The following is a 14,276-nucleotide window of genomic DNA, read 5'->3' on the forward strand; positions in this document are numbered from 1 at the left end:
GAAAAAAAATTTTTCAAATCATTCTAAAAAAATTATTTTCGGTTGCAGGGGTCAATTACAATCATTTTTAGTCATTACACATACCCCCGAAATCTTGCGCATTTTCGAGAAAAAAATTCAATACAGACGGAACTTTAAACGTTAATAACTTTTTAACGAAGCCTCCATCGACAAATTGGTATTCTTGATTTTCGTCTTATTTTGGCCTCTAGAATCCCCCGTTAAAATTTTTCCCAGGGGTGTCCGAACACCCTGTATTTTTTTTTTAATTGTAGGATTCATTTTTGACGAGTTTAATCTCCGTTTGATTAGAAATAGATCCAAAAAATTGCTTTTGGGGTCTGAATTCAGGTTTTAACGAGAATGTTCGTAAAGAGCAGCGGGGAATTCTGTGTTTCAGATGGAACGCAACCGCCGCGGACACCTGCAGGGAGAGGAACATGAATCTGAGAAGCTTCGCGATGCTGTTGCCCTGCGGAATATCCCTGTTCTCCGGTGTCGAGTTTGTGTGCTGTCCGAAACACCTGAAAGGTACGTAACGTACGTACATTCTCATACCACCATTCATTCATTCATCGACTGGCATGTGTTGAAGTTGAAGTGAATTCGTTTGCCTGTTAATCCTTTCTCTCGCGTTAAAAACACGACGCATCGAATTTCTTGTGTGTTCGAAACGGAGTGGCACGCGATATTATTTGTTGTTTCGCGTTTATTAATACCTCCTTAATATTGCCTGTTTAAATAATAGATTATGATTGTATAAATTGTAACAAAGTCTCGTTATTACTATTTATCGGAATTAATATTATTTGATTTTTTTTAATTTTAGCAATGGTTTGAAAATGCGATTCGTACGAATATCTTCTCAATTTTATTTTATTTAAATGAATTTATTTCTTAGATAATTTGACACCAGTTTCAAGCAAAATCGTTCCCAGAAGGAACACTTTAAGATTTTCAAATGGATCAGAATCCTGTTTTAATAATTGGTACGTGTTCCTTTCCCCTTTTTGACTTTGGAAATCCAACAAGGGAGATTTTTATATTACCTTCCAGCGTTGTGAATTTGTCTAGAAACGATCTTCATGCATTGCCAATGATATTTAAATCCCAGAGATGCAAGATGGCGGATAAAAAAGTTCATAATTTCTTTTGCAAATTTTCTCATTTATGCATACAGAATTCGTTGCAGCCTTATCGCGTTGGAAAATATAACTTTGCTGCTCCCCAAAACGTGTTCAATTTTTCAGGTTCTTTAGGATTTTTAAATATTTTTTCTGAGTCTTGTTCTTCTCATTATAATCCAGGCTCTAGAGATTAAAAAAAAAAACCAAAAACTATGCAAACCCTCGGAAAAGGAATTAAATAATATTTTTCAACGAAATCCCGCGGAACTCTCTACGGTATTAATACCGTTTGTTCAAAAAAAGTGCAAAAATCACGCCTGACGAGGCAACAAAAAAACGAATGCATTTTTAAGGGATTTTTCAACTTTTTCAGCCAAACTCTGACTCGCTGTTTTCGGCCTTATTGATTGTAACGAGTTCCGCAGAGTTCCATTTTTGTCGTTGATAAACAATTAAACAATTAACAAAAAATATTGTTTCGTAGCTTTCGCGAAATTCTCTATAAAATTTCTATTCGCCCAACGATGAAAACTGAAAATTGACGTTAAGACAAAAATTAAATAATACGCTTGTGCGCAAAGACTCGAATTTTTATTTCGGGGAAGAGGAAAAATCACTGACGAAAGGGTTAACGAATCTCGATTTGCATGAACGAAAACAAAGATAAGCAGAATTTTATTCGAACAATGGATCACGAATAATTATTTATACAATCAGAAATAGATACTTTTCAAAACTGATTGGTCATCTACGCCTATAATTGTTTATTTTTATCCACCACCCCCCTCCTTTCCTTTTGCATCTCTTCTATAGCACGTCTATTTAGGATATCTATTCAGAAATTCTCTTTTTCGCTGAAAAATTTCAGCACCTTTTTGAATTTTTTTCTCGAAAATGCGTAGGATTTCGGGGGTATGTCTATTCACCAAAAATGATTGTAATTGACCCCCAGAACTGAATATAATTTTTCCAGAACGATTGGAAATTTTTTTTTTTGTCAGTCACCTAATTAGATTTTCGGTAAGGAATTTTTTTCTCGAAAGTGCGTAGGATTTCGAGGGTATGTCTATTCACCAAAAATGGTTGTAATTAACCCCCACAACTGAAAATAATTTTTCCAGAACGATTTGAAATTTTTTTTTTTCGTCGAAAAACTTCGGAACCTACTTGAATTTTTTTCTCGAAAATGCGTAGGAATTCGGGGGTATATCTGTTCACCAAAAATGGTTGTAATTGACCATCGCAACCGAAAATAATTTTTCCAGAACGATTTGAAATTTTTTAATTTCGTCGAAAAATTTCGCACCTTCTCGAATTTTTTTCTAGAAAATGCGTAGGAATTCGAGACTATGTCTGTTCACCAAAAAAGCTTGTAATTGACCCCTGTAACTAAATATAATTTTTTTAGTATGATTTGAAATTTTTTAATTTTGTCGAAAAATTTCGCACCTTCCCGAATTTTTTTCTAGAAAATGGGTAGGAATTCGAGGGTATGTCTATTCACCAAAAATGATCGTGATTGACTCCCACAACCGAAAATAATTTTTCCAGAATCGATTTGAAATTTGTTTTTTATTTTCCCCTGCAGGTCGTAATTTTCATCTAACAGATTGTTCGTTGTTTGAAATTTGGTATTTTGGACGAGAATTTCGCCCATCCCTCGTCGAGGGGAACACTTTTCAAAGTGTGGTCGCGAGCTTTCGCGAGTAAAACTGTAGCATGAGAACGCACACCGTGTATAAGTGTTCCGACATCGAGTTTCCAGGTCGACGTTTAGCAAAGGTAAAAAAAATGTAACGACCAGGCGTGTTATTGTAATCGAATCATCAGTGAAACATGGAAAAATATGTAGCCCGATATCCCCGTGTCGTAAATAATGCGGGCGTACTTCGTAACGCTCTTTGTCGTTTCGCGCCTGTGTGTGCTCGTTCTAATCGACTCTTTTCACGCCTCGAGTATACATTCTAGGATCCATCCAGACGTATAATACCATTGTAACGTTTCAACGGTTCTCCTCATTGTTCCATTAATCATCGATGTATGCCTTCAATGAAGTTACAAAGAGTGAACGTTTCGTACGGTGGCTCGAATACGTTCGATATTAACACGAACCGATCGTTAGGACCCACAATGGCGGATGTACTCGTTCGTTCTGTGCTCGTTGCTCTAAACGATCATAACCTCAAAACGTAAACACATAAATTCCTACGATAGTAACTTTCAGTTACATCTTTCGATTTATTATTAAAAAATCATTCGGTAAACAAACTTTCTAGGAATTGGAACCCAAATTACAACCCTCTATCGTATAAATTTTTTCTATTCGTGATTTTAAGTGCAATATCATTCTGTGTACAAAAGTATCGAGGCACGATTATTAAAAATGTAATATCTCACGAGATACTTTGAATTTTATTCTGTTTTATCTTATTCCAATCGATGTTCGAACGTTCTTTCGTAAACTTTTTAGATCTGGGATTGGGTCAGGACTAAATTTGCGACCGATCGGTCCGGCACTCGTCGTCGCGACTAAATTTGCGAATTAATTTCATCTATCAACGTTAACAAAATTATACGTAAAATAAAATTCCCTCTTGCTCTATAAATGCCCAAGAAATGATTTTTTTAAACTCCCAAGAAATTCCTTTCGACCGAGAGACGAGGCGATCCCTTCAAAGGGGGGATTATCGACTGCGAAATCGCCGGAAGAAACGGATGAACGACGAAAGGGGCCTGGGATATTTGAATAAATGTATTCGTCGCTTATTAATTCCTTGTTCGGTTTACGAATAAAAATGTCCTCTCGTTTTGCGCTACTTCCAATCGACTGTCGCGAGTGCTCGAAGACTGGAGGGGGTTGCATTAAGAAAGTGGTTATATTTCGATTCTGCCCTCCTCGCTTTTGCCCAGCTTCACCCTAGCTGCCTTCTGTCTTGCTCGCTCGTGCAATCAATAACGACCCGTCGACGTTCTCGACGGCTGCGCAACGAAACACTATGGCTTTGCTGCTCGTTCCTGCGCTCTGTATCTTTTCTTTTCAATCTACTACCCCGTAACACCCTGTCTTATTTATTTATCGATATTCGAATCACTCCCACTCGGTTGCAATCCATACAAATTTTCTACATTTTTTATATCTTCCCTCATTATTCCCTATTATCACAGACTCAGCTACAACGTAGATAATTGCATTTTCGTTAGATTCACATCTGAATAGTTTTTTTATATAAAAGAAATTTTAAAACGATTAATAATGGTTGTTACAATCGAAATTATATTTTATAACTGTTATTATTACTGAGTTGGTTTCTTTTTATATTTATATCTGAATAGTTTTTTATATAAAATAAATTTTAATAAAATAATCTTCAATAAAATTTAAAATATTCTCATGGGGTAATTTGATCCCTTGACGTATGATTTAATTCCAAATAATTTTTTTTGCCTAAATTTGTTTATAAAAGGATTGACTAATAAATTTGTGATGAGACACTGTATAGGGGGGAAGGATTAATTTTAAAAAATTCGTCACGGATTTGTGATTTTTTTTCCAGCTAATATTGCAATGGGAAGACGATCGAATTTTGTTGTTCGTATCTTTCGAGTATTCGTGTGTCCAAGCAGTAAACTATTCGAATAGTTCTCTGCAGTGTGCAGGGGGGCAGCTAATAAAGTCGACCCCGATACACTTGTCAGTCTGTAAGAAGGGTCTTATGGCAGCCGGTTCGCGGCACATTCGATAGAGTTTCTGCGTAGTTGTGAATCAATAGGAATCACCGATGAATCACCGACAGCGTTACGACCACCCTCGGCCCGACCAGACGCCACGCACGCTCCCCCCGTTTATTCCTCTAACTTTTACTAACACGGGGCTGGGGACAAAGGAACGGCCAGACCCCTTGGTCTGCTCCAATGTTTCGGAAAATTAGCTGAAGAAAACGCGTGGCGCGTATCTTAGGCGTGTCTCGAAATTGGAAAGCCTCATTGTCGTATCGATTCTTTCCCAATTCGGTTGAAAGCTACAAAGACAATATTTTCGAACGAATAATACCATCGACTCGAACGCGAACCGTTCTCTATCGGGTAGAAAAAAAAGAGGAAATAATGGTTTCTATTTACTTTAATGTTATTCTGCTAGAAATAGTTCAGACATAATGCTTTTAAGCAAAAAATAAGGTTTCCAATATATTTAGTATAAAAGCAACATAACTATTTGCCAAATCGTTCTAAGAGGAAATTAAGTGGACGATACTCTCTGTTGGGACCTAAAGAGCAACTGAACAAAATTTGATTCGAATCGGACAGAACCACTACAAGTTAGAACCAAATCACAAACACACAGACCTCAAAGTTTAATCCTCGATACAGGACGCGTTGTCTCGTGTTTGGGTGGAAAGAAATATATTGGAAGAAACAGTTTTCGAAACTTCAAGAATATTTTGAATATAGTTAATATAGTAATTTACCAAATCGATCTAAGAGGAAATTAAGTAGCTAATACTTTCTGTCTGAACCTAAGGAGCAACTGAACAAAATTTGGTTCGAATCGGACAAAACCACTACAAGTTAGAGCCAATTCACAAACACACAGACCCCAAAGTTTGATCCTCGATACAGGACGCGTTGTCTCGTGTTTGGGTGGAAAGAAATATATCGGAAGAAACAGTTTTCGAAACTTCAAGAATATTTTCAATATAGTTAATATAGTAATTTACCAAATCGTTCTAAGAGGAAATTAAGTAGCTAATACTTTCTGTCTGAACCTAAGGAGCAGCTGAACAAAATTTGGTTCGAATCGGACAGAACCACTACAAGTTAGAGCCAAATCACAAACACACAGACTCTAAAGTTGGATTCACGGCGCAGATGGCGTTGATTCCTGTTTGCTCGAGTCTACGCATTGTTTGTTGGCGCTAGTAGCGAAACGCGTCTACGAGGCAGCTCGCTGTAACATTTTGTCAGCAACGTTATTTTTACTCTAGCCAGGCTTTGCGCCTGCTGTACGGTTTTCAGCGCGTCGATTTCTACAGATGACCGAGCAAAGCTTCTCCCCTCTGTTCAGCGTTGAAAGCGTACGTGTGGAAGCCTCTCGTGGCCGCTTCCGTTCCTTACGTATCGTCGATCAAATCTTGATACTTCTTTCGGTCAGCGTTCGCCAACGGGGGATGGTGTGGGGGCGGACGAAGGGTGCTTCCGATACGCGCAATAGACGTACTAATATTCTGAGGAAGAAGAAAAAAAAAAAACTGCCAACACAACCACCGCGTGACCCAGATAAAAGGATAGCACCGGGAGGATACGCCAGGCGAAGCTTTTGTCTGCCTTTGCAGAACTCGAGAAGTCGGCTCATCAGCGTGTCTATTCTCGGAGAATGGAACATCTCGAGAACCTAGTTAGCCAAGACGGCTGTCCTCTTCAACATAACAGAGACAAATTAGAGTTTTTCAGGACGGGTAAGGGACGAGTTATTGCGTCCCTTGCGAGGATCCGCTCTGCATACACTAGGTGGCCGAATTTTTTTTTCGACGCAGGGTGAGTCACCTGACTCGACCACCTCTAGGGAATATTATACTCTAAAACGCATATTTTTTTTTTTTTTTTTGCGGGAAACTGTATAAATTTTCTGCCGCTGGCCTTCTGATTATTGCCTGTGACCGCTGCAGGCAAATTTTTAATTGGTCAACGTCGCCTCGTAGTTTCAGCCATTTTACGATTCTTCTTTGGAAAAGAAAAAATTAAATGATTAGTATGTATCGAGGAAAATATTATTGACACGTCTACTGTTCAATTTATATGATATGAAAGTATTCATCTTGGTTAGGTTAGGTTAGGTTAAGTGTAATTCTTCTCTGGGAAAAAAAGAATAAAATAATAATTAGTATGTATCGAGGAAAATATTATTTGAACGTCTACTGTTCAATTTATATGGTATGAAAGTATTCGTCTTGGTTAGGTTAGGTCAGGTTAGGTTAAGTGCAATTCTTCTCTGGAAAAGAATGAATAAAACAATAATTAGTATGTATCAAGGAAAATATTATTGAAACGTCTACTGTTCAATTTATATGGTATGAAAGTATTCGTCTTGGTTAGGTTAGGTTAAGTGTAATTCTTCTCTGGAAAAGGAAAAAATAAAATAATAATTAGTATGTATCGATGAAAATATTATTGAAACTGTTCAATTTATATGGTATAAAAGTATTTATTTACTCTCAGTAGATTTTTGATAAACATAGCAGGGCTCTGGATAATATCTTCGACGAAGCTAACCTTAGAGCTTAATATTTAACTAAAAATGCGGGAAGTGACGGTCACTGGGTCAGTATTGATTACTGTTACGTTTACCCTATCATCGGAAAAAGCTCCAATAAGGTTCGAACCTCCGGCCAAAAGAGTATCGGTACAGTAAATAGGCTTCATCGCCTACTCTTCGAAACTTATGCTTGTACTTTTAAAACTGTTTGCTCGTAACGAACAGACACACACGGGTGAACCATCTAATTTTGTCGACTTAAATACTTCTTAAATCAACTGTAAAATAAAAAAAAATACGAACGTAAATTTGTCACTTTTCATTTTCCAAATCCTCTTGAGTTACGGAATTTATTCACACCCGTTAGCTGTGATCAAAATTAGCTTTAACGATTACAGGGATATACTTCGAAGAATGAATATTTTACAGGGATTATTCTCTCTTTGGATAACGAAATTTTGAAACAGTGGAACGTTTTGGTAACGACGGTTCAGAAAATACAGGTTTCTTCGTGCTTCCGTGTAATCTTTGATAATCCTTTATTTTCGTGCCCCGGAGCGATGAACCAGCACGGATAAGTAATTTACATTATCGACGCAGAAAAGCGCTATTCACTCCGACAGGGTCGATCTAAGAACCTTTGTTCAGCAAGTACTTTTTACTCGCTTCGGCAAGTACCGCGAGTCTGCAAAGTTTTTAACCACCTGTTTTTGACACCCTTTATCTGCTCGATACGTTTCAAAAAATTTACTTTTTATATAATACATAGGTTACGAGCGTTAATAAAATATTGCTTGCGTGAATGTTTGTCTACCTGCATCATGTCATTCATATCTGTATCATTACTTGTGTCTACATCGATAAATAATATTATTACTTACGTTTAGAACTACCGAAAAGTTCTGTTCACTTTTAAACGAATGCAAAACGCCAAGAGAAAATCGCTACATAATGTTGTGCAACATTAATAAACATCCGGTCCGCAGCTGCAAAATTAGATTTAGTTTTCGATTTGGTTTCCATTGTATATCACAATTTATTCGCTCTGACGGTCATGCCAACATTTGTTAACTCTGACTCTTTTGTCCATTTACAGTTTCCCTTATTAACTACGACAGTATCCAATTTGCAGGTAGGTTTTAAATGCAACAAATAAAACGTCGTTTTTATAATGTAATAATTCAATTACCGTACCCGTAATCATTTCATCGTTTCATCCTTTTTTTTTTAAAAAAAAAAAAAGAATATTTTTGATGGGTAGAATTTGTTAAAATTAATAACCAGAATTTTCCGGTGGACGCAGAATTCCTGTGCTCGTAATTCGAAACGCAAGAATTTATTTTCATCCAAAAATTTAAGTATTTACTGCAGATTTAAATAAAATATTGTAAGCTGCTGGACTGGAAAATTCTGAATTTTTTCGTGGGTTGCCGAAAGTACACGAGATTTGTTACTGCAATATGGTAATAATAATTTTATTTAAATGTCCAATTTGGCAGCTCTTCCTTCTCGGTACCGTTCTCTGTCTTCAGCTAGTCACACCATTTCCAGGAATTAAGTGCACCAGTAGGTTGTTCCATGAATAATGTAATATTTCCGCGGATCGTGCAATGAAATTGAACGCGATGCCACGCTCTATCCGTTTGGCATTAATACCAGCGCGAACGGAAACTTTCCTTCGGCGTTTGCAGCCAAGTTTTCGCGCAGACAGATCGAGAACGTGGCTTCGAGTCACGGCTTGGATATTTGAATCGTCACAATTTTCACGATCACAAAAAAATATATTATTTACTTACTGTGACTTTCGGCAAAAACAGCGTCTGAAATTGCAATTATCGAGTGAAACTCGCGCGTTAAAAAAAAATGTGGACAGAACGTTGGCGGTAGATAGAAATTGCTGTAAGAAAAAAACAAAAAAATAATCAGGTTTCTCTTGTGATTTGCAGAAAATGCGAAGCCCAAGCAGCCAATCGACTTGCCGATTCCGAAGGGTATGGACGACGAACTCGACGAGGACGAAGACGATCTCGATGACGAGGACGACCTTGACGCCGACACGGACGACGAAGACGACTCTGACGCGGACCCCGAGGACGTGCTCAGCGACCAGCCTGACGACGAAGAGAGCGACGAGGAGTACCTCGACGATTACGACACCACGACAAGGTAAACCAGCAAGAAATAAAACAAAAGTCGAGTCCCGAACAACGCTTAAACACACGACTTATTTTTGTTAACGGGATAATCGAAAATTCAAGACATCCTACGCAATGTTTTACAAGCTAGTAATATTAATGCTTGCAAAAGATTGCGCCGTGTCTAGCTTGTTGCATTGTCTAGTAATTTAGGACGAGCGACGTTATGGTGCGTTTGATTTTGTTCAGTCGATTATCAACGACAATTTCAACGACGGAAAAACCTAAACAGGACATAACGGCGATGCCATTGCCAGTTAGCACCAGCACGCAACAATCGCCGCAGTCGCAGAGCACGCCAGATCCGTATCTAACACACTTTGATCCCCGCTCCGAGCATCAGAGCTACAAACAGGCACAAATGAGGCTCGAGGAGGTGCACAAGGAGAAAGTGACAAAAGTAAGTGGGTAATATTATTGTGTCTTGGTTTTCGTTTGCTCGAAACGTATCAGGTCAGTTTAGCAGGGTGAACTTGCCCGGTAAACGATCATTACACATTATTAAATATTAACCCCCTCTCGTGCTATTAAGCTCGACGAAATTCGGGCTCAAACTGGTAAGCGTAAACGCGCGGTAAACAGACCAGACTGATGCTAAACTGCTTTGTAACAGAGATTATAAGAATCTCTGTTTACAATCTCTAAAAAAATAAGTTTGGGCCAAAATCTTCATCACGAGTTAGACTCATTAAAGTACGGGAAGGAGTTAATTAAAAAACTCAACCTAACCTAACATAACCTAACCTTCGACATTATACAAGGTGTTCGACCACCCATGGGAAAAATTTTAATGGGGGATTCTAGAGGCCAAAATAAGACGAAAATCAAGAACACCAATTTGTTGATGGAGGCTTCGTTAAAAAGTTATTAACAATTAAATTCAAAAATTTCAAATCATTCTGGAAAAATTATTTTCGGTTGAAGGGGTCAATTACAATCATTTTTGGGGAATACACATACCCCTGAAATCCTGCCCACTTTTGAGAAAAAAATTCGAGAAAGTACTGAAATTTTTAGACGAATTTAAAAAATTTCAAATCATACTAAAAAAATTATATTTAGTTACAGGGGTCAATTACAAGCATTTTTGGTGAATAGACATAACCCCGTAATCCTTCGCGCTTTCGAGAAAAAAATTCATTAAGTGGACAAATTTTTCGTCAAATTTAAAATATTTAAAATCATTATAAAAAAATTATTTTCGTTTGCGGGGGTTAATTACAATCGTTTTTGGTGGACAGACATACCCCCGAATTCCTACGCATTTTCGAGAAAAAAATTCGAATAGATGCCTAAATTTTTCGACGAAATTGAAAAATTTCAAATCATTCTGGAAAAATTATTTTCGTTTGTGGGGGTTAATTACAATAATTTTTGGTGAGCAGACATACCCCCGAAATCGTACGGGCTTTCGAGAAAAAAATTCATTAAGTGGACAAATTTTTCGACGAAATTGAAAAGTTTTAAATCATTCTGGAAAAATTATTTTCGTTTGTGGGGGTTAATTACAATCATTTTTGGTCAATAGACATACCCCCGAATTCCTACGCATTTTCGAGAAAAAAATTCGAATAGATGCCTAAATTTTTCGACGAAATTGAAAAGTTTCAAATCATTTTGGAAAAATTATTTTCGATTGCGGGGGTCAATTACAATAATTTTTGGTGAGCAGACATACCCCCGAAATCGTACGGACTTTCGAGAAAAAAATTCATTAAGTGGACAAATTTTTCGACGAAATTGAAAAGTTTTAAATCATTCTGGAAAAATTATTTTCGTTTGTGGGGGTTAATTACAATCATTTTTGGTCAATAGGCATACCCCCGAAATCCTACGTACTTTCAAGAAAAAAATTTCTTTACCGAAAATATACTATATGGCCGAAAATGTTTCTATAACTTTTTAACGAAGCCTCAATCAATAAATTAGTATCCTTGATTTTCGTCTTATTTTGACCTCTAGAATCCCCTATTAAAATTTTTCCCAGGGGTGACCGAACACCCTGTATATTATTTTACTTCAATTTTAATGTTTCAGCTAACTGGGTCGTTCGCAAAATCTGCACGTTATGCCTTGATCTGATACTGATACTGATACTCGCGCGAACCATTGATAGAAATCATTATTTTTGTCTTCTTGATTGTAATTTGAATAAGAGAATCGTGAATCGTGTTTCGAGAGACGGTTATTAATCGCGCGGGACACCAGTGTCGAAATCTTTGTGCTACAACGTTTTCAGGTGATGAAGGATTGGAGTGATCTCGAGGAGAAGTATCAGGATATCCGTGCTCACGATCCGGTAGCCGCCGACGCCTTCAAACGATGGATGACCGCACGATTCCAGGAGACCGTTGCCGCGCTGGAGGAAAGTGGCGCCGCAGAAAAACATCAGTTGAGTGCTATGCATCAACAGAGAGTGCAAGTATGTGATCCGATGGAATAAAATTGAGAAAATAAGTAAACTTGTGATCAGCAGTGAATGTACCGGTGCGCCAGTTACTTGATCAACGAGTTTACGCGATGAAGTACAATGTCCACCTTTGTTCACTTACAGGAGGCTGTTAAACAGAGGAACGAGGAAGCGATGTCGTGTTATACCGCTGCGCTGAACGAGACTCCTCCCAATGTAAGTTCGCAAAACACGTTTATATCCCAAACCTAGCGAAGGCCGTAATAAAACCTGTGAACGATTATTCCGTTCGCTATATCGCGTATTAAATTTCCCCAGTCGGCGGTTCGTGATGTATTGCACCGTTATGTTCTCCATTTAGATGCATCGCATTCAGAAGTGTCTGCAGAAACTGCTTCGTGCTCTTCACAAGGACAGGCATCACACGATCGCTCATTACAAACACTTGCTGGATAGCAGCTTGGAACAAGCCCAACGCGAGAAACCAGCAACGTTGGAGCACTTGGCGGAGATCGATAGAATCACCAATCAGAGCCTTTTGATGCTAGAACGGTAATGTTGTCGATCAAAACAGCACAACGTCGATCGCAGAATACGAAGCTGCAGATCTTGAACTTTCGAGCGGAATACGTTTTATTTCACTCTTTTTTTCTCTCTCTCTTAACATACAGAATAGTATTCATGGAAGATTTCGTTCCTTATATTTAGGTATCCTGATTTAAGCGCAAAAATTGGCCGCCTTATGGATGATTACGTTTTGGCCCTCAGGAGCAAAGATGAGACTCCTGGACTGCTGCTAGCGATGACACGAGAAGCGGAAGCAGCTATTTTAGACAAATATCAAGCTGACGTCACCAGCAAACAACAAGGTAACTTGAAAATTCGATATCGTCGACGGTATATTATGTAGCGTAATATATAGATCGGAACGGGAACGGCGAACTTTGAGGTAAAAGGAGGAAATATTTTATTTCTAGAAAAAGAGCATCAGAAGCAACTTGAAAGGGCACGTAAGGAGCAACGTAAAGCGGAACGCGGCGAATTACGTACCGAGCAAGCGCAACAGGAAGAAAACGACTCTATAAACGACAACAAAGAGCCTCAACAACAACAACAACCAGAACAACCGTCGGCAGTAGCCGCTATGCACAGTGAAGGACTCGTTAGAGCAGCTCACAGCATGACTCATGATATTTCTCACTCCGAACCGGTAAGGATAATCGTCGAAAGATACGTTGAAAAATGATTCCGCGGAATGAATATTTTTCGAGAATGTCTCTATCGTTCTTACTATATTCGTAGGGTTACTCCATGAGAAGGGAAGCCTATCACAGAGAGAGTCGATCCGTCTATTTTACACTTGCGTTTGCTGGAATTGCACTTATGGCTGCTGCGGTAGTTGGCGTAGCGGTATTCAAAAGACGCAGTGCGAGAAGCCCCCACAGTCAGGTATTGTGAAAACTAAATGTACACGATACTAGGAAAGTTTTATGATGCATACGATTTATCAGGTCGAGAAAATTTGAAATAGATTCGTTATATAGAAGCAGTATGAAATAAGCTATTATACAGGGTACAGCAATTTTCTCCCTATTTGTTTTGGCCATTATTTCAATTTTAATCATTCAATTATAAAACAATTCAAGCACTTCGATTATCTATTCGACTATCGATCGATCGAAGCAAACCTTATTCCCGAAATTCTTTTCCATTCCTTTTTAGATTTTCTATACCAAGTGTTCTTAGTATTGGGACCAAATTCACAATGACAACGTATTTTTTTTTACCAAACCATGTAATAGAAGTAGTTTCACACTTGCATTCGTAAATAGTTTTACACGTTTGCCATGTTATATATTGTTCTAATTTATAGATGTTTCGAATATGTAATTTAACTATTTTGTGGTTTGTCTTGTCATTAATCATAAATATTTTATTGTTCTGCGGTTCCTTCGCTAATAAGTTGTATACATATTTACAAGAATACCAATTTGTTAATGGAGGCTTCGTTAAAAAGTTATTAACAATTAAATTCAAAAATTTCTAATCGTTCTGGAAAAATTATTTTCGGTTGCGAGGATCAATTACAATCATTTTTGGTCAATAGACATACCATCGAAATCTTGCGCATTTTCGAGAAAAAAATTCGAGTAAGTGCTGAAAGTTTTGGATGAAAAAAAAGACTTTCGAAACGTCTTGGAAAAATTATTTTCAGTTGCAGGGGTCAATTGCAAGCATTTTTGGTCAGTAGACATACCCCCGAAATCCTACTCAGTTTCGAGAAAAAAATTCCT

The 14,276-nt window shown here is 37.8% G+C and overlaps 1 protein-coding gene across 1 annotated transcript in view; it reads left to right on the plus strand.

Annotated features, from left to right (window-relative positions):
- The window catches only part of Appl (amyloid-beta-like protein), a 62,231-nt gene that overhangs the window by 42,440 nt on the left and 5,515 nt on the right, over positions 1-14,276 (plus strand). Inside the window, exons 7-16 of the mRNA XM_076780483.1 lie at positions 401-531; positions 8,474-8,509; positions 9,324-9,543; positions 9,762-9,972; positions 11,812-11,994; positions 12,127-12,198; positions 12,344-12,534; positions 12,691-12,851; positions 12,960-13,192; positions 13,285-13,431. Coding sequence (XP_076636598.1) covers positions 401-531; positions 8,474-8,509; positions 9,324-9,543; positions 9,762-9,972; positions 11,812-11,994; positions 12,127-12,198; positions 12,344-12,534; positions 12,691-12,851; positions 12,960-13,192; positions 13,285-13,431 — 1,585 coding nt within the window. The remainder of the gene's footprint in view (positions 1-400; positions 532-8,473; positions 8,510-9,323; positions 9,544-9,761; positions 9,973-11,811; positions 11,995-12,126; positions 12,199-12,343; positions 12,535-12,690; positions 12,852-12,959; positions 13,193-13,284; positions 13,432-14,276) is intronic.

The sequence above is a fragment of the Colletes latitarsis genome, chromosome 2, assembly GCF_051014445.1.
Source record: "Colletes latitarsis isolate SP2378_abdomen chromosome 2, iyColLati1, whole genome shotgun sequence".
Lineage (NCBI taxonomy): Eukaryota > Metazoa > Arthropoda > Insecta > Hymenoptera > Colletidae > Colletes > Colletes latitarsis.